Source organism: Quercus suber, unplaced genomic scaffold (genome assembly GCF_002906115.3).
Source record: "Quercus suber isolate HL8 unplaced genomic scaffold, Cork oak 2.0 scaffold_765, whole genome shotgun sequence".
Lineage (NCBI taxonomy): Eukaryota > Viridiplantae > Streptophyta > Magnoliopsida > Fagales > Fagaceae > Quercus > Quercus suber.
The window spans coordinates 1-20341 of record NW_027070201.1 but is presented as its reverse complement, the minus strand read 5'-3'; the positions used below and the strand labels follow the sequence as shown (position 1 = coordinate 20341).

Sequence of the window (20341 nt, the reverse complement as noted above, 5' to 3'; positions counted from 1 at the left end):
AGAAGTTTTTTTTTTTTTTTTTTTTTTTTGTTTTGATAAGTAGAGTTTTTTGGAAGACATGAGTTAATGAGAGAGTGATCATATTTTTGTAGGCATATTTTTTTTTTTACTGGATGAGGTATTTTTGACCTTCAGAAAAGTTTAAATCAAGAAGGGGAATCATGTTATATATATAGTACAGATACTAGAATGTAATAATTGAGTTACAAGGCTACCATCATCTTGTATATGTCTTTTTTAGGAAAGGATAGAATGAGGTAGACCTTTTTTTTTTTTCTTTTGAAAATTTGATGAAATAGAGTAAGTAAACTTCAAAAGTGCTTTTTTTTTTTTTTTAAAAAAAAGGCAGATAGAGGGAAAGAGAAAGGGGGTTTGAACCACATCTATGGATATCATCATAAATGATGTTATTACTACTGAATTTGTTTTTACATTATTTTAAGAGAAAATTACACTTTACCATCCTAAACTATATACTATATTACACTTTATACCACAAACTATTCGAATGCACACTTTGCAATATAAACTACGACCTTTATTACATTTAGCACCCTAGCGTTAATTCTAGGGTTAAGTTAGACAGAAATTAATAACACATAATTTGCACATGATTTTGCTTAATAACATATTATTTAAAGACCAAAACACCATTTTCAAAAACAATTAAAACAAAAGCTTTTTATTTTTATTTTCCAGCTCTTTCTATCTCTCTCGTGCATAGCTTATTTCTTTCTTTTTGTTTCTAGCTCTCTTTCTCTCTCGTGCGTATCTCTCCTTTTCCCAAATAAAAAAAAAAAACAGTAGGCAGCAAAAACAAACATGTATGATGTATCAGAATAAAAAATCAGCAGGCAGCAAAAAATACATGTATTAGAATCAACATATAATATCCAAAATATAGAACTAGTTTTTGATCAACAATCTAGTGCCAGAATTAACTGAAAGATAGGATTTCAATGTAAAGGAGACAAAAAGGATAAACCAACTCAAAGAGCTATGGCAATGGTTCAAACCCCAAAACAAAGTATCCCATATAAGTCTTCAACCACTGAATTTTGATTTTTATATAAGAGAAGCAAATTTAGTGATTTCACTAAAACCTTTGTCGCTTTCCTATTGGGACACGATTGTTAAAACTAGCAATTGAAGTCAACAGCACACAACAAAATTTGTCATTATCAAACAAATTCTCTATTTATATATATGTAAACTATCACAGTAGAATCAAAAGGTGGGGAAAACCTTGTGGATTTCTAAGGGAAAAACCAAATGGCCCAAACAGTTGATACTACAATGAAAAAAACTAAGGATGGTGGTGTCGATGATGGTTTGGGAATGTAATTTAGGGCTTTGAACAAATTTTGATTTTGGGACTTAGGGATTTCATTACAGCGGTGGAGCAGTGGAGTCGCGGTGCTGGTGTCATTGATGATTTTGTTTTGGGCATTTATGATTACATGTTCAGCAGGATTGGAGGAGAGGAGCAACTGAACAATGAGAATGAGGAGAAGAGCTACTGGCCGAGAGAGAGGGGAAGAGCTGCTTGGGAAAGAGAGAGAGTTGTACCTAACTACCTTTACGCATGCGAGAGAGAGAAATAGCTGAAAAAAAGAAACAAGAAAAAAAAGTAGGTGTTTTGGTCTTTAAACAGCAAAATAATATGCTTATTAATTTATGTTTAATTTGACTGTAAAATTAATCTCAGGGTGTAAAGTGTAACAATGGTCATAGTTTATGGTATAAGTTGTGCATTCAAATAGTTTATGATGTAAAATGTAATCTGGCGTATAGTTTGTGTGTTAAAGTATAATCTTCCCTTATTTTAATTTAAACCTATTCAATATTGGGTCAATTAAGGGTCCGTTTGGTTCCCGTAAAATATTTTTCGGAAAATACTTATTTTCCGGAAATGCTATTTTCCGGAAAAGGAAAATATTTTTAAGTGTTTGGTTGTGTTATAAAAATTGTTATGGAAAATATTTTCATGTGTTTGGTTCTATTAGGAAAATGTTATTTTCCTACCATTTTTTCACAATTTCTGGCAACGAATTCCGGCAACAACAACAACAACAACCACAACAGCAAATTCCAGCAACAACAACACCACCACAACAACAACAACAACAACAATCAGTTCATCAAAAAAAAAAAAAAACAACAGCAACACAAAACCCACAGAAAATCCACCGTCCACACCACCACAACGGAAAAAAAAAAAAAAAAAAAAAAAAAAAAAAATCAGAGGAGGACGACGAGATCGAGAGGGCGGCGCCCTGGTTCGCGGTTCAATCTCAATCCCCTAATTCGGCCTAGTCCGGCTCAGAATCGGGTCGATCTCGATTTTGGGAGACGACCCACCACCGTTTCTATGATCAAAACCTCTCTTTGGAAACATAGACCCAAGCCTGGAGGAAATGGAAGCACCCTTCACTCTCTCCGGCTTGTCTGGGAATTGTGAACTCGACCCAGCTTCCATTTTAGCGTTCTTTTTCATTTTTCTCAAAACAAGATCGCGATCGAGACGACGATGAGATCGAAGATGATGATCTGACCCAGAGGAGGACGGCGCGATCTCGGTGAGATCTCGCAGGCGCGAACTTGGCGCGATCGAGAGGGCGGCGCGATCTTGGCGCAATCGGTGACGAAGGAGGCGATGAGATCGGTGACGAAGGATCGATCCGTTTGTTCTGGGTTTCTCTTTTTTTTTTGGTGGATCGGACTGCGTTGGTTTCTCTTATTTTTTGCGTTCTTCAGTTGTGTGTTCTTGGCTCTTGTTCTGCGTTGGTTTCTCTTTTTTTGATTTGTTTTTCGTTCTCTCAGAGGCTCTCTTCTTTTTCTGCATTTTTGTGCGAGAAGCGTTTTTGTGCGAGAGACCCGGAAATGGTTTGAAGGTAAAATAAAAGCGTAAAACCATTTCCGAGTCAAAGGTGAAAATTTGGTCAAAGATGAGGCATATTTTCCGGAAATTAGATTTTCCTTTGCCTTCCAAACACACAGGTCAGGTGGTAAATGATTTCCTGAAATCATTTACCACCAAAACAAACGGACCCTTAAGAGGATTTTTTATGCTTGAAGGAGAACCTGAAAGTAACAGCGAACTATGGAAAGCATGTAAATTAATTTTTAACTCTATGTTTATTTTGACATTAACATTTTTAGAAAAATGAAATATTTTCCAAAAAATTATTTTCTAAAAAATTATCTCATTTTCCTATATTTGGTAAGGACCTTAAAATGAATTGGAAAACTAACTCTTGACTTTCCTTATTTAGCTTAACATGAGAGAGTTCATTTCCGCTAAAATTTTATGGAAAACAACTCTATATCATGCCAAACTAAATAAGGAAAGTTAAGAGATAATTATCTTTTAACTCATTTTTTATTTATTTTATATATTATAAAACACAAAAACACACCCAAAAAAAAAAATTCTTTACATAAGGTTTCCATCAAAACAAATGGAGCATAAGTAATCATATATCAAGCGTAATCACCCCATTTTGACCCTCCCATAAGTTTATGGAATCCTTTATTAAAAGACTAAGATAACCTAAAATGCATTTTTAAACCAATCATGCCTTGGAATTTGTTGAAAAACCATTTTGAGCTTTCGAATTAAAAAATCATAGTTAACCAAGGTCAAAATGCCTTCATTTTATGGAAAACTTGATTAATTTATGGCTAAACCCTAGTTTGACAAGATTTGATCATGTTTTATGTAAAAATCCAATTGATGTATCAAAGTAAATTCTTCACTATTACAAAGAGCACATAAAATACTTCAATCGGCAACTCATGGACTAAAATCAAACCATAGACAAGCAATATATCGCAAAAATGAAAAATAACCAAGACAACATATTTTGGACAAAAATGATGATTTATAGTCATGTACAAATATACTTCACACCACAAAATATGGATTCAAAAAATTAGTAATTACAGTAGGAGAGAGAAAGTGTTCACCACTCAACATCACACAAATCAACAAGTTATGAAATTGCATGCCTCTAAAAAAAATAGGAGTGGAAATTTTTATCCAACTCACAAGTACTCGACCCGACCATAATGGATCGAGTTTTACCCAACCCGTGGAACATTAAGGGCAGGTTTGGGTTTTAATAAACCAACCCATAGTGGGTTTGGGTTGGGTGCGGGTATTATTCATACCTACCCTAAACCTGAACCCTACACGTATACATTAAAATTACTAAACTACCCTAACGATATATATCACAAACTATTCTCAAACCCTAATCAATCTCACTTCCTAAATCTCTCTTAGCCACCGCCCCCCTCCTCAAGCTCTCACTCTCACCAATTCAACCCAACCTCACTAGTCATGACCTCGTTCTCATTCTCTCAGCCCGCCACTAGCCACCCCCCTCAAGCCCTCCCTCCTTCCTACTTCTCCACTTTACTATAGTCCTCTGTCTCACAAGTTCGTTCTCCACCCCTTTTTTTTTGGGTTCATTCTCCACCTTGTCTTTGTTTAAGTCTATGGCCAAAGTATCTTTCCCCTTTGGTTTGGTTTAAGTTGGTTGATTTGATGGTTAGAGTTTGAAAATTAGGGCTTGGAGAATGAAGGTGGGAATGAAGTTTTGTGGATTCGTGGGTTTGAATGTATCATCTATTGGAGATGTTTGCATTTTGATTTGGAATTTGGGGTTGAAGATGTGCTGGAATGAATGTGTTCTGAGAAACTTTGTATTTTGATAGGAATTTTGGATGAGCCATTTGATTTTGTTCCTCAATTTTTTACAAATCAACACTTTTTGATCTTATTTTCTCTTGCCCTTTAGGCTTTAGGAAATTGAATCAATTTTTTTAATTGGGCCTTGGTTTAGGCCTTCAGGCCCTTTAGATTGGGCCCTAGTTCAGGGCCTTGAAGAGGCATGGTAGGGCCTGTGGGCGTGTATAGGGGCAAAAAAAACCCTTTTAGTTAATGGGGCGGGTTTGGGTCATGGGTGGTGAGTGGCGGGGTGGGTTTGGAGATAAAGAAACCAACTTCAAACCCGACCGATTGCCATTCCTAAAAAAAAAAATAAATAAAATAAATAAATTGAGTGCATGTCTAGATTTATTATTTCTCATGAGAAATTCTTCTTTTACATTGTACGGTACAATATAAATTTCTATTGTAAACACGAAAAAAGTGAAAAATATTGTACACATTTGCAAAAAGTGATAAATATTGTACACATTTACAAAAAATGGTTAATATTGTACACACACAAAAAATGACACATTTACAACATTTTCAAGTTGTAAACATATAAAGTTGTATTTCCTATTTGGTTTGGCCAATGAGGTCAAGTCAACTGGTAATCACAAATTTGAAATTTCTCAACCACATACAAATATGATTAAGATGAAAATGCACTTTTGGTCATCACATTTTGTGCCAATTCTCGTTTTAGTCCCTACTTTTTTAGAGCGCTTATATTGGTCCTTGAAAATCGAAAATCATTACCATTTTAGTCATTACCATCACCTCAATAACAGAAATTGTCTACGTGACGAGCAAAGTGCATAATATGGACGATAGGGACTAAAATCAATTTACTTTTATATGCACTCCATTTGTCATGTAGACAATTTTTGTTATTAAGATAACGGTAGGGACTAAAATAGTAACGCTTTTCGATTTTTTATTTTCAAGGACCAACATAGGCACTCTAAAAAAGTAAGGACCAAAATAAAAATTAACCTAAAATATAGGGATCAACCTTTTTCACTTATGATTAATTAAGTAATTGCACTCCCAAACACTCAATTATGAGTTTTCCAACCAAAAAGAGTAAAGAAAGACCGTTAAGAAGCTGTCTGGTAGTGTATTTTAAACAACAATATTTAAATAATATTACAAATATTTTCATATATTTTTTCAATTATACATATTTTTAAAAAATACAAACAACATTACTAAAATAACCCTAAAAGTCTCTTCCATTTCCAAGCAAGTCTCCTCCGTGGCTCCATCCCATAAAAGTCTCGCACACCACACGGCACGAGCGAATCCAAAATAGCGAAAGACCCAACACAACTCTTAAAACAACTCTAAAGTCTAGTCAAGACTCAACGTGTAGGAACATTCCAGAACCCCTCTGCGCCTCTCCTTTACACCACTCACTAGAACTCTCTCGTTCCTTTCTCTCCTTTTATATAAGCTCTCTCTCTTTCTCTCACAATTCTCAATTACATCCAAACCCTTCCTTCATCACCAAAACTCTAATCTTTCATCGCTTTCTCTCTCTCTCTTCGATTCATGGCTGAAGAAGCCAAAGCCAAAGGCAACGCGGCGTTCTCCGCCGGCGACTTCCCCACCGCCATACGCCACTTCTCCGAAGCAATCGATCTCGCTCCGACCAACCACGTCCTCTACTCCAACCGATCCGCCGCCTACGCTTCTATCAACAAGTACTCTGAGGCCTTGACCGATGCTAAGAAGACCGTAGAGCTCAAACCCGACTGGTCCAAGGGTTATAGCCGACTCGGCGCGGCTCATCTCGGCTTGGCTCACTACGACGACGCCGTTTCAGCTTACAAGAAAGGTCTCGAATACGACCCTAACAACGAGGCTCTCAAATCCGGCTTAGCCGATGCTCAAGCCTCGGCTTCTCGGTCCCGCGCCGGTCCTCCGCCGCCGGGAAACAATCTCTTCGGCGATGCTTTCTCCGGTCCGGAGATGTGGGCCAAGCTGACTGCGGATCCATCCACTAGGGCTTACCTTCAACAGCCTGATTTCGTGAAGATGATGCAGGAGATCCAGAAAAACCCTAGCAATCTCAACCTTTACCTCAAGGACCAGAGGGTTATGCAAGCCCTAGGGGTTTTGCTTAATCTCAAATTCCGTACGCCTACTTCTGAGGACACGGAGATGCCGGAGTCTTCTCCGTCTCCTTCCTCTCCGCCGGAGAGGAAGAGAGCTGCGGAGGCTGAGCCTGTGAAGGTTCCTGAGCCCGAACCCGAGCCAGAGCCGATGGAGCTGACCGAGGAGGAGAGGGAGAAGAAGGAGAGGAAGGCGCAGGCGGTGAGTGAGAAGGAATTGGGGAATGCTGCTTATAAGAAGAAGGATTTCGATACGGCCATCGCGCATTATACCAAGGCCATGGAGTTGGATGATGAGGACATTTCATATCTCATGAATCGAGCTGCTACTTATCTCGAAATGGGTCAGGTATCACAATTGAGACAATACCTCTTTTATAAAAAAAAAAAATTATTGCTTGCTTTTGATTTTGACTGTTACAATTTAGTTTCTATTGGTGTAGTTGGCTACTGGAATAGGATCAATTGCACTTGTGGGAATTCTTAATTTGTTTGTCGATTTTTGTGTTTCATGAGAAATGCCTTTTCTGTCATCATACTTGTTTTGGTCTCTGTTTTCACTATATCATATGTTTAAAACCTTAATGGGCAAGATTTAAAAAAAGCCCTGAATTTGCATTCTTCCATATTTCGGGTTTTAGTTTAGTGAGTTGAGGTTCATGTGGACGTGTTATTGAATTATGATTTATCAATTCATTGCAACAATAGTGGACTATCATTTGGACATACTGATTTTCTGTACTTTTTGATTTGATTCACTGGCTATAAAATGATAGGGTGTGGCATTATTATGAAGAAAAGAGTTTTCTTTACCTTAATCAACCTCATCTGGGCCCAACTTGCTGAGTTACCCAAATCCTGTAATCTTGACAGCACTAGAGCTGACAATATACCGACATATGTCAGATTTTTGCCATATTTCCAGATCTTGTTGCCTCCAGTGCACTGGAGCAAAGCCTTACCCACTAATATATAAACATATAAATGTAATCTTGTTATAAGAAGAAAATATGACTCTGTAATTGAGTGACTAAGAATTTTTAAATTTTCCTGTAGATTTGTCTCATGAACCTTTAGTTTTAGCCTAGAGATAGAACAGCATCAGTAGGAAGTTGTTCATTCTTTTGTTTGTTTGCTTGCCTCAAACTGTTTTTGTGCCAATTTGTGGGCATACCTTTGGCACCTTAAATGTTAGCACCTAAAATGGTCCTAACAATTGCCTCCACTATTCTTATTGCTGTCCAATGAACAGATTGATTCTGATATGAACAACAAACATTTGGACTGTTTACTTGGCTGTATTAAACTGTCTGATATTCACATTTATTTCTTTTTAACTGCACCCTAATTCAACTTTTAACTTTATTGTTATTTCAGTATGAGGATTGTATTAAAGACTGTGACAAGGCTGTTGAAAGGGGAAGAGAGCTTAGATCAGACTTTAAAATGATAGCGAAAGCTTTGACTAGGAAGGGAAGTGCCCTGGTGAAAATGGCAAAAACATCAAAGGATTATGAACCTGCTATTGAGAGTTTCCAGAAAGCTCTCACTGAGCACCGCAACCCAGACACATTGAAGAAACTTAACGATGCTGAAAAAGCAAAGAAGGAACTAGAGCAGCAAGAGTACTTTGATCCAAAAATGGCTGATGAGGAACGTGAGAAAGGTATCCCGTGTAGAACACTTCACCTACTGTTTTATTTATTTATTTATTTCTATCTCAAATGAGAAAGGTATCCAAAAGTAGCTGTTGTGCTTTGTATCTCTTGATAGAATTGCTGATCCTACAAATGGTTTCTTCACACATTATGTTTGTGTCTTTTGATTGACTGGTTACACTCCTATATAGTTATTCCTCTTGAATTGCAACCCTGGACTAGCTCTGAATCAATTGCACTTCCTATAATTTTAAAATGCCATTCCTGACCTCTATTATGTGGGGTCCATATATTGTGTATTATTATGTCTAAAATATAAGGTTTTTGTGCTAGCATTGCTGCATGTTCCTGAAAACTTCTAAGAATTTCTTCATGTCTATCTCTTTCTTGACTGCTTGTCTATGGTATATGTAGGAAATGAGTATTTCAAGCAGCAGAAATATCCAGAGGCTATTAAGCATTACACAGAATCCTTGAAAAGAAACCCAAAAGATCCAAGGGTAAAAAACCTCTGACACTCATTCATTTGTGCTGCCAAAGTATATTTAAGTGTTCTGTCTCAAGAAGAGTAAATGCAATGGATCACCGTTTGATACACTTGCTGTCTTGCAGGCATATAGCAATAGAGCTGCATGCTACACAAAACTCGGGGCTTTACCAGAGGGATTGAAGGATGCAGAAAAGTGCATTGAGCTTGATCCAACCTTTTCCAAGGGTTATAACAGAAAAGGTGCTGTCCAGTTTTTCATGAAAGAATATGACAAAGCTTTGGAAACATATCAGGAGGGGCTGAAGCATGATCCTAACAACCAGGAATTGCTTGATGGTGTGAAGAGGTATGGTTTTTAACCTGACTGCTTTTGTCGTTTTTGACATAGATTATGGTATAAAGCCCTTGTTTAACTGCCAAATCAAAATAATTTGCAGATGTGTAGAACAAATTAACAAGGCTAGCCGTGGAGATTTGACACCTGATGAATTGAAGGAGAGACAGGTGTGACTTTTCTCTTTCTTTTTTAGACTGATTTATGAAATGAGTTTGGGATTGTGGTCTTTACATAAGTTTCCACCTTGCAGGCCAAGGGAATGCAGGACCCTGAAATTCAGAACATCCTCCAAGACCCTGTTATGAGACAGGTATGCTCATTTTAATTTTCGGTCTTTATAAGTTAAACCTGTGATCTCAAATGATTCTTTATTGTTTTCTATAGCATATGGAATTGCTAAAAATGCTTTGGGTGATGTATGCAGGTGTTGATCGATTTCCAGGAAAATCCCAAGGCTGCTCAAGAACACACAAAGAACCCGATGGTGATGAACAAGATCCAGAAGCTGGTTAGTGCAGGAATTGTTCAGATTAGATGAATCTGAGGGGGAAGATGTAACATGGACAAAAGACTTCTGCGTTACTCAGATTGTATTTTGTGTGAATTAAGGGGATATTTAAACAAACTAATTTGAATTGGCAAAATTTTGTGATGTTCCTCATTTTCAAATTGTTTAGTGGAGGTCGTCGTTGTGTTTTAAATTACACATTTTTGGTTCTCAATCTCTCTCTCTCCCATAAACACACACTGCACATGTTCTTTAGAGGTTATCTGATTGGCTGGTTTAGCTCTTGGTTCAACTAGGTTGAGGATGGGGATAGTATTCACACCCTAACAGGCAGGCAGGGGTTGCTCAAACATTAATAGGCCATTTAGATTTTGGCAATGGCCTAATGCCTACAAATGGACGAAGGCCCCTAAAATAGAATTTATCATATTTATTTGTTTTATAGTATTGAATGTAGGCCCTTCGCTCAACAAACACACACACACACACACACACACTATAAAACAAATAAATATGGTAAATATATTGTAATTTTTTTGCTAAATAATATATATTGTAATTGATATATGTATTTCATTCTATCATATTTAATATTTATTCTGCATACATTTCATTCTAATATTGATTTTTTTAATTTGCTTTTTTCACATATAATAACTACTATCCACTTTTTTATAAAAAAATAAAATAATATTTACTTTTTTTTTAATCCTTGGGATACAGTAAAAAAAAAATGCAAAAAATAAGTAGTGTTAGTGTAAATTTACAATGTAACTGCGGTTGTGAATAAAATGAGAGGTTTTGGGGGGTTAGTTGGGCAAAATATGGAGTGTTTTTTTATATAATTACTCTTTCAATGTAAAAAACTTCTTTAATTAAGGCCTAAAAGCTTATAGATAAAAATTATTTTCTCTTCGAATGTACATTCCATTAATGACAAAGTTGCACAACTTTGCAAATTTGAAAAGAAAATAATTTGAAAATTTAACTATTAAATTGTATGTTTTTTATGTTTTTAATTTATATGTCAAATTTTGTATTAATTAGATATTGTTTACTATATAATTTATAAACTTATATTTTATGCATAATTTTAAACTACAAAACCTTTAATTTAAACAATTTATTACTGACATACTATTGATCTTTAATTTTTTAAAAATTTTGTAACTATGAAGAATATAAGATGAAAATGTAATTCAATGGTAAATTTGTCAAAATTCATCTCTAAGAAAAAGATATTAAGTAAGGTTATAATTTAAGGCTACAATTAATTTTGTAATTAAATTTTATTATTTTATTAATACATTTTACTATGTTTGCCATAATTTAAAAATGTAAAAAGTTTCAATCTTCCAAAATTTTACTTGCTTTCTCTTTCTATCAAATTAAAATTAATAATTCTATCATATTAAAACCATAATTAATAATTTTTCCGACAACTTCATTAATGGTGTCCCCAACATCCCCAAGCCTTACGGCTCAAGGGAAATTTCCTAATGGTTTGTTTGGAAGTTTAGAGAGGGAGGAGAGTAGAGGAGAGTAGAGGGGAGGGGAGTAGTGGGGAGGAGAGTAGAGGGGAATGATTCACCTCCACTTTATTTGGATGTTTTTAAAATTAGTAAGGGAGAAGGGAGTAATTAGCCATTCCTCTTGTGTAATTTTGTTAATATAATAAGGGTAAATTAGGTAATTTACTTGGTCAATAGTTTATGTACTCTACTCCCCTCTAAATCTTTCTAAATTGGGAGAATTAAAATTGGAGGGCTAGAGAGAGTCCAAACCCTTCCAAACTCCTCCAAACCCCTCCCTCTCATTCTTTAAAAAACTTCCAAACAAGGTAATTGCATTATTTTCCTTTCCTCTACTCTACTCCTCTTCCTTTTTTAAACATTCAAACATGCCATAAATGCTGTGTTGAATCTAACATTATGGGCATTTACTAACTCAATCCTGGCTACCAAATGGTGAGCATGTAGTTGACTATACTGCTCAACATTTTAGTCATTGGACATTTCCGGAAGGTTTCTCCGCCCTCGCCAAGTGTCATTCCCTAATTTGTCAGAACCTAAAATTATTGTGCTGTATAAAGTATTAACATTCTGAAAACCTAAACAATAATAGGAATTGTTGTAGTTCACATTTTTCAAATGTTCACATTTACTTATGAACTGCTATTGACTTAATTTTTTGTTGTTGTTTCGAGTCCACTTTATGCCGAGTTTAGTTAGAAACATTTTTCCCCCCATTGCTACAAACCCAATTATATTTACTCAATTATGAATCTATGATATTGGCAAAATGTTTTCATCACAGCCTTTTCTTGTTCAATTTTGTGTAGAGTTGGACCAAGTCTAAGATTGCTTTATGAAATGTTACAGGGCAAGTATAGGGAAAAGGGAAAAAGAAAGAAAGAAAACAAAAAAATTTATGTCGTTCAGTCGAATTCTAAATATTAAATTGACAAAAATATATTGCTCCTTGTTCTTCACGAGGGAGAATAAATTAAGCAGCAACTTGCTCCTTGGCAGAGCTGAGTTCATTCTGGATGTGTTGAGGGACAACATCAAACTTGGCTAATTGCATGATATAGGATGCACGGCCTTTTGTCATCCCCCGGAGTGTGCTGACATACTGGAACATCTCTGCCAGTGGGACGAGTGCATCAACCACCTGCAATAATCCCAAAACAACCAGTGAACTAAGACCCAAGAATAAAGGAATATAAGAAAAATGAAGATATAGCTTATGATCAAGTGCCACTGCTTCAATCATCAGCATTCCATTTCCTGTTTTAAGGCATTAATTCATGAAAGGTCCAAGATACCACAGGAAGCCCAAACAACACATGCTGTTACAGTCAATTATTCCCTTTTTTACAATTGTCTTTTTCACTTACTATGCCTTAGAAGTTAGAACTTGGTATAGACAGTCTTGAGATAGATGTGTAAAAAGTGTACAGTTTTACAATGAAGAGTTGCAATCAATCACTATGAATGCAAGGACTACGCAAAATTTAGTATGTGGTTATAAGAGGTAGCTAGAGTTGACTGAAAAATAAGCAATACAGTAAATGCTGTGGTAAGAAAATTTTCAGAATATATGTTAAGGTTAAGCGAGAGACAAGAGATTGTTGGACATACCTTGAGACCGCCAGGTTTGTCACCAAAGCTGTTGATCTGACCTCTCCTTGAGTTTAGATCACCAATCACATCTCCTAAATGTTCCTCAGGTGTGACAACTTCAACTTTCATAATGGGTTCAAGCATCTTTGGGGCAGCCTTCCTCATCCCTTCACGAAAAGCTCCTCTGGCTGCCAGCTGAAATGCCAGGACACTTGAATCGACATCATGGTAAGATCCATCTACTAGCACAGCACGTACATCAACAACAGGAAATCCTGCAAGCACACCATTACTCATACACTCCTCTAATCCTTTCATCACACCTGGAATGTATTCTCTGGGCACTGCACCTCCCTTTATTTCACTTTTGAACTCGTATCCGCTACCTGCTTCCATGGGTTCAAACCGTACAGTGATGTCAGCAAACTGACCTTGTCCACCTGACTGTTTCTTGTGCACATACTTCACTTCTGAGATTCTAGAAATACTTTCTCGGTAGTTTACTTGAGGCGCACCAACATTAGCTTCCACCTATGTAAAACAAGCAGCCCCATTATGACAATTCAAAAAAACAATACAACCAACCATTTTGTTCTTTGCATATTCTCAAATAGGAGTTGCCAATAGAGTAAACTAGAAATCTTTACTGATCAGACAATTGGTCAGACTGTAGATATTAACTCACATTCTTCTCCTTTGCTCTCTCTCATGGTAAGGATAATAATTCAAACTTGTGCAAACTGAACAAATGAAGAAGTAACATGATGCAAAATTGCAAATGCATGTGCATGCATAACCATTTACACTATTATATGTTCAAGCATATATATATATATATATATAGGTGCTTGTGCATGTGCATGTTGATTAGAGTATTGTCCCAAAGAGGCATCATAAAGAGGTGCATTGTGCCAGATCATGATCCCAGGTATAGAACATATGAATTTGAAAATCTAAAACTTAGGTCTCAGATATAAACCTTAAACTCCCTCTTGAGTCGATCAACAATAATCTCAAGGTGCAATTCTCCCATTCCTTCAATCACTGTCTGGTTGATCTCTTCATCCCGTGAGAAGTGAAAAGAAGGGTCTTCTTGAGCAAGTTTGATTAACCCAGTTGCCATCTTATCAACATCAGCTTTAGTCTTGGGTTCAATTGCAACCTTGATCACAGGATCAGGGAAGTCCATCCGTTCAAGCACAATGGGATTCTCAGGATCGCTCAGTGTTTCGCCTGTAATGGTATCTTTCAAACCAGCAAGAGCAATAATGTCACCTGTTAAAGCTACCTTAACATCCTCTCTGCTGTTTGCGTGCATTTCTAGAAGTCTACCAATCCTTTCTTTTTTGTTTTTGTTTGCATTCAGTACATAGGATCCTGCAGTCAGCTTTCCTGAATATACCCTCACAAATGTAAGGGAACCCACAAATGAATCACTCATGATCTTGAAAGCTAGTCCAGAGAATGGCTCATCATCACTTGCAGCCCTTTCAATTATCAGTTCTGGGTTCTCAGGGTCAGTACCCTTCATTGCTGGCAAATCAATTGGAGAAGGCAAATAATCCACAACGGCATCAAGCAATGGTTGAACACCCTTATTTTTAAAAGCTGAGCCACATAATACTGGGACAAAACTGCTTGAGATGGTTCCCTGCCTTATTAATTTCTTAATGGTTTCCTCATCAGGTTCAACTCCTTCTAGGTAGCTCTCCATAACTTGATCATCTAAGTCAATTATGGTTTCTATCATCTGAGATCGATACTCTTGTGCTAGCTCTTGAAGATCTGTTGGAATATCCTCATAGACAAACTTAGCACCCAACTCTTCTCCTGACCAAACTATAGCTTTCATCTTCACAAGATCAACAACTCCCTGAAAAGTATCTTCTGAACCAATAGGTATTTGAATCACCAGTGGTTTAGCACCCAAATTTGTCACTATCATGTCTCTTGTTCGGAAAAAGTTTGCTCCAAGACGATCCATTTTATTGACAAAGCATATTCTGGGTACCCCATATTTATCAGCTTGCCTCCAAACAGTTTCAGATTGTGGTTCCACACCAGCAACGCTATCAAACAAGCATATAGTGCCATCCAATACCCTGAGAGCCCGTTCCACTTCAAGAGTGAAGTCGACATGGCCAGGAGTATCAATAATGTTAATCCGGTGTTTGTTCCAAAATGTGGTAGTTGCAGCAGAAGTTATGGTAATCCCTCTTTCTTGTTCTTGCTCCATCCAGTCCATTGTAGCTGTTCCATCATGTACCTCCCCTATTTTATAGTTTCTTCCTGTATAGTAAAGAATCCGTTCGGTAGTGGTAGTTTTTCCTGCATCTATGTGAGCCATAATTCCAATATTGCGATAATCATTCAATGGTACTGCACGCTTTGACTCTGGCAAAAAGACAAAAGAAAAATAATCTCTGCTATGTTAGCTGATACACAAAGGTTTCACAGACCATAATGAAGAGTAATCTATATAGGCTTTGGCCACAGTATGCCATGATATAATCAATGAAACAAGCAAGAATGCATATCACTTATCCCATTATCATGTATAGAAGTTATTGCCAATACATTGCAAAAGTAACTATTTTCTTGAGACTTAAAATATGTGGCTGTGTTTCTAAATATCAGAACTACAAATAGTAATGACTGAAATTCATTTCATCATTTGAAGAGAGCCAAATGGTCCCATTCCACACTATATGGACACTAAATATTAGAATTTTGGAAAGTGACACAATTTGACATACATTCAAAATATCATTTCTTTGCCTTATGAGCTTATAGGAATAATAAAATCAATGGGAAAGGATATGCTCTAAAAGCCAGCAGGTGCAAAAACTGCAGACTTCAGCAAATCCTTTGATGATAGGCCAGGTTTTGTTTGAGTAGTTTGAGTTGTTTTATTTGTGCTGGTTTCTTGCTTGTTCTTGTTCTATGTGGTACTTGTTAGTGGTTTCTGCTTGTATGTGCTCTGGGTTTCAAGGTAAGTTTGGCTGTTGTTTTGTTGGCTATTCTGGACTCTAAGTTTATGTTTGCTGCTTATGCAGCTTCTTTTACTGTGTTTTGATCAATGAAGTTCTTATCAATCATAAAAAAGAAACTGGAAATTGACAGTGAGCATTCATTGAACTTGAAAGCAGCTATAAACTACATAAAGATATTAAACAACTAATTTGTAGAACAAAGAAAATTTACTTTGATTCACTTCAGCAGGAAGCAAATGAAACCGAATACAAACTAAGTAATCAAAGAATCTACTACCCATCAATTTCACATAATTGCCTTAAAATTTAACAATTTGGATAAAAGGGTACACGCAAATGACACCAAAAAATTAACTTTCAACTACCTAAGAGAGAGAGAGAGAGAGACCTTCAGTGGCCATGGCGAAGACAGAGAAATTTCTTCTGCTCTGCGAAGTGGAGGGCTTGTAAGATATTGAGTTAAGGCGCACAGTGCCAAGGTACGAAGAAGAAGAAGAAGATGATTGTCGTCGAGGACGAAGACCCAGAAAGCGAGCTGGAGAGAGAGGGATTGTAGGCCTTCTTTGAGAGCCATTGAAACTGAAATTGCACGCTGAGGAAGCTGACACTCTCACAGACTCTGCCGCCATTTTTTGTTTCTGTACTGTATGACTGTGAGTGAGAGAGCTTTTCTCTTTTGTTGTTTTGGGCTCTCTTCTCTTCTGTCTCTCTTATTACTCAGTCTCTCACACTTCCATCTGGTAGTTATGGTTTGGGTTTGGGGATAACGCAAAAGTATATAAGAGGTTAGAGGCGCTCGTGAGTTTTGGCTTGTCTTTCGTTTTCGGTCTCGGTCGTTCTGAACCGGAAGATTGCTTTCTGGAGTATTTTCATTTTCATTCTTGGAAAAAGAAAATTAGGGAAAATAGAATTCTTTTTGTCCCCCATTCGAAATAAAATTACTAATTATGTCATGCATATTAATATTAATTTTAGCTTTTTAATTTTTTTTTTGTTGAAAAATTTAAAGATAAGTAAATACTGGATATATATATATATATATATGACACTATAAAGGATATCATTAGACTCATTATCACTAAACTATCCTTTAAACCCATTTTATAATAAATTTAAATACGTGAGCTAATTATACAACTATCTAAAAGATTTTTGTTTTGTTTTAAGTTATATTCTTAACATAAAAATGAAAAAAAAAAAAAAGATAAATAGAAGTACATATTAGGGTTTGAATAAAAAAAATTCAAAACTAAATATAATTTTAAACTATAAAACTTTTAATTTAAACAATTTATTACTAACATACTATTGATCTTTAATTTTTAGAAATTTTGTAACTATGAAGAATATAAGATGAAAATGTAATTCAATGGTAAATTTGTCAAAATTCATCTCTAAAAAAAAGATATTAAGTAAGGTTATAATTTAATGCTACAATTAATTTTGTAATTAAATTTTATTATTTTATTAATACATTTTACTATGTTTGCCATAATTTAAAAATGTAAAAAGTTTCAATCTTCCAAAATTTTACTTGCTTTCTCTTTCTATCAAATTAAAATTAATAATTCTATCATATTAAAACCATAATTAATAATTTTTCCGACAACTTCATTAATGGTGTCCCCAACATCCCCAAGCCTTACGGCTCAAGGGAAATTCCCTAAATGCTGTGTTGAATCTAACATTCTGGGCATTTACTAACTCAATCCTGGCTACCAAATGGTGAGCATGTAGTTGCCTATACTGCTCAACATTTTAGTCATTGGACATTTCCGGAAGGTTTCTCCGCCCTCGCCAAGTGTCATTCCCTAATTTGTCAGAACCTAAAATTATTGTGCTGTATAAAGTATTAACATTCTGAAAACCTAAACAATAATAGGAATTGTTGTAGTTCACATTTTTCAAATGTTCACATTTACTTTATGAACTGCTATTGACTTAATTTTTTTATTGTTGTTTCGAGTCCACTTTATGCCGAGTTTAGTTAGAAACATTTTCCCCCCCATTGCTACAAACCCAATTATATTTACTCAATTATGAATCTATGATATTGGCAAAATGTTTTCATCACAGCCTTTTCTTGTTCAATTTTGTGTAGAGTTGGACCAAGTCTAAGATTGCATTATGAAATGTTACAGGGCAAGTATAGGGAAAAGGGAAAAAGAAAGAAAGAAAACAAAAAAATTTATGTTGTTCAGTCGAATTCTAAATATTAAATTGACAAAAATATATTGCTCCTTGTTCTTCACGAGGGAGAATAAATTAAGCAGCAACTTGCTCCTTGGCAGAGCTGAGTTCATTCTGGATGTGTTGAGGGACAACATCAAACTTGGCTAATTGCATGATATAGGATGCACGGCCTTTTGTCATCCCCCGGAGTGTGCTGACATACTGGAACATCTCTGCCAGTGGGACGAGTGCATCAACCACCTGCAATAATCCCAAAACAACCAGTGAACTAGGACCCAAGAATAAAGGAATATAAGAAAAATGAAGATATAGCTTATGATCAAGTGCCACTGCTTCAATCATCAGCATTCCATTTCCTGTTTTAAGGCATTAATTCATGAAAGGTCCAAGATACCACAGGAAGCCCAAACAACACATGCTGTTACAGTCAATTATTCCCTTTTTTACAATTGTCTTTTTCACTTACTATGCCTTAGAAGTTAGAACTTGGTATACAGTCTTGAGATAGATGTGTAAAAAGTGTACAGTTTTACAATGAAGAGTTGCAATCAATCACTATGAATGCAAGGACTACGCAAAATTTAGTATGTGGTTATAAGAGGTAGCTAGAGTTGACTGAAAAATAAGCAATACAGTAAATGCTGTGGTAAGAAAATTTTCAGAATATATGTTAAGGTTAAGCGAGAGACAAGAGATTGTTGGACATACCTTGAGACCGCCAGGTTTGTCACCAAAGCTGTTGATCTGACCTCTCCTTGAGTTTAGATCACCAATCACATCTCCTAAATGTTCCTCAGGTGTGACAACTTCAACTTTCATAATGGGTTCAAGCATCTTTGGGGCAGCCTTCCTCATCCCTTCACGAAAAGCTCCTCTGGCTGCCAGCTGAAATGCCAGGACACTTGAATCGACATCATGGTAAGATCCATCTACTAGCACAGCACGTACATCAACAACAGGAAATCCTGCAAGCACACCATTACTCATACACTCCTCTAATCCTTTCATCACACCTGGAATGTATTCTCTGGGCACTGCACCTCCCTTTATTTCACTTTTGAACTCGTATCCGCTACCTGCTTCCATGGGTTCAAACCGTACAGTGATGTCAGCAAACTGACCTTGTCCACCTGACTGTTTCTTGTGCACATACTTCACTTCTGAGATTCTAGAAATACTTTCTCGGTAGTTTACTTGAGGCGCACCAACATTAGCTTCCACCTATGTAAAACAAGCAGCCCCATTATGACAATTCAAAAAAACAATACAACCAACCATTTTGTTCTTTGCATATTCTCAAATAGGAGTTGCCAATAGAGTAAACTAGAAATCTTTACTGATCAGACAATTGGTCAGACTGTAGATATTAACTCACATTCTTCTCCTTTGCTCTCTCTCATGGTAAGGATAATAATTCAAACTTGTGCAAACTGAACAAATGAAGAAGTAACATGATGCAAAATTGCAAATGCATGTGCATGCATAACCATTTACACTATTATATGTTCAAGCATATATATATATATATATATAGGTGCTTGTGCATGTGCATGTTGATTAGAGTATTGTCCCAAAGAGGCATCATAAAGAGGTGCATTGTGCCAGATCATGATCCCAGGTATAGAACATATGAATTTGAAAATCTAAAACTTAGGTCTCAGATATAAACCTTAAACTCCCTCTTGAGTCGATCAACAATAATCTCAAGGTGCAATTCTCCCATTCCTTCAATCACTGTCTGGTTGATCTCTTCATCCCGTGAGAAGTGAAAAGAAGGGTCTTCTTGAGCAAGTTTGATTAACCCAGTTGCCATCTTATCAACATCAGCTTTAGTCTTGGGTTCAATTGCAACCTTGATCACAGGATCAGGGAAGTCCATCCGTTCAAGCACAATGGGATTCTCAGGATCGCTCAGTGTTTCGCCTGTAATGGTATCTTTCAAACCAGCAAGAGCAATAATGTCACCTGTTAAAGCTACCTTAACATCCTGTCTGCTGTTTGCGTGCATTTCTAGAAGTCTACCAATCCTTTCTTTTTTGTTTTTGTTTGCATTCAGTACATAGGATCCTGCAGTCAGCTTTCCTGAATATACCCTCACAAATGTAAGGGAACCCACAAATGAATCACTCATGATCTTGAAAGCTAGTCCAGAGAATGGCTCATCATCACTTGCAGCCCTTTCAATTATCAGTTCTGGGTTCTC

The 20341-nt window shown here is 36.3% G+C and overlaps 3 protein-coding genes across 3 annotated transcripts; 1 reads left to right on the top strand and 2 right to left on the bottom strand.

Annotated features, from left to right (window-relative positions):
• Positions 1–6064: 6064 nt before the first annotated feature.
• LOC111986258 (hsp70-Hsp90 organizing protein 3) lies at positions 6065–10023 on the top strand. The gene is made up of 7 exons (XM_024017894.2): positions 6065–7183; positions 8212–8500; positions 8907–8992; positions 9105–9328; positions 9420–9486; positions 9570–9629; positions 9744–10023. The coding sequence occupies exons 1-7, from the start codon at positions 6272–6274 to the stop codon at positions 9855–9857; spliced, it is 1752 nt and encodes a 583-aa protein (XP_023873662.1). The 5' UTR covers positions 6065–6271; the 3' UTR covers positions 9858–10023.
• A 2067-nt stretch (positions 10024–12090) lies between these two features.
• LOC111991577 (elongation factor G-2, chloroplastic) lies at positions 12091–16803 on the bottom strand. Its single transcript, XM_024023356.2, has 4 exons — positions 16334–16803; positions 13932–15346; positions 12971–13483; positions 12091–12500 (listed from the first exon to the last, which is right to left on the bottom strand). Exons 1-4 carry the CDS (start codon positions 16572–16574, stop codon positions 12333–12335), a joined length of 2337 nt encoding a protein of 778 aa, XP_023879124.2. The 5' UTR covers positions 16575–16803; the 3' UTR covers positions 12091–12332.
• A 1195-nt stretch (positions 16804–17998) lies between these two features.
• Positions 17999–20335, bottom strand: LOC111986267 (elongation factor G, chloroplastic). Its single transcript, XM_024017903.2, has 3 exons — positions 19808–20335; positions 18847–19359; positions 17999–18378 (listed from the first exon to the last, which is right to left on the bottom strand). Exons 1-3 carry the CDS (start codon positions 20267–20269, stop codon positions 18211–18213), a joined length of 1143 nt encoding a protein of 380 aa, XP_023873671.2. The 5' UTR covers positions 20270–20335; the 3' UTR covers positions 17999–18210.
• Between the last annotated feature and the right edge of the window lie 6 nt (positions 20336–20341).

Excerpts from the sequence above, each read along its gene's own strand:
- LOC111991577 (XM_024023356.2), bottom strand. The coding sequence starts at position 16,574 with ATGGCGGCAGAGTCTGTGAGAGTGTCAGCTTCCTCAGCGTGCAATTTC. Across the intron at positions 15,347-16,333 it reads CTTCGCCATGGCCACTGAAG|AGTCAAAGCGTGCAGTACCA; the intron begins GTCTCTCTCTCT and ends TCTTTTTGCCAG. Across the intron at positions 13,484-13,931 it reads GACTCAAGAGGGAGTTTAAG|GTGGAAGCTAATGTTGGTGC; the intron begins GTTTATATCTGA and ends TGTTTTACATAG.
- LOC111986258 (XM_024017894.2), top strand. The coding sequence starts at position 6,272 with ATGGCTGAAGAAGCCAAAGCCAAAGGCAACGCGGCGTTCTCCGCCGGC. Across the intron at positions 9,329-9,419 it reads TTGCTTGATGGTGTGAAGAG|ATGTGTAGAACAAATTAACA; the intron begins GTATGGTTTTTA and ends AATAATTTGCAG. Across the intron at positions 9,487-9,569 it reads ATGAATTGAAGGAGAGACAG|GCCAAGGGAATGCAGGACCC; the intron begins GTGTGACTTTTC and ends TCCACCTTGCAG.
- LOC111986267 (XM_024017903.2), bottom strand. The coding sequence starts at position 20,269 with ATGAGTGATTCATTTGTGGGTTCCCTTACATTTGTGAGGGTATATTCA. Across the intron at positions 19,360-19,807 it reads GACTCAAGAGGGAGTTTAAG|GTGGAAGCTAATGTTGGTGC; the intron begins GTTTATATCTGA and ends TGTTTTACATAG. Across the intron at positions 18,379-18,846 it reads ACAAACCTGGCGGTCTCAAG|GTGGTTGATGCACTCGTCCC; the intron begins GTATGTCCAACA and ends GGATTATTGCAG.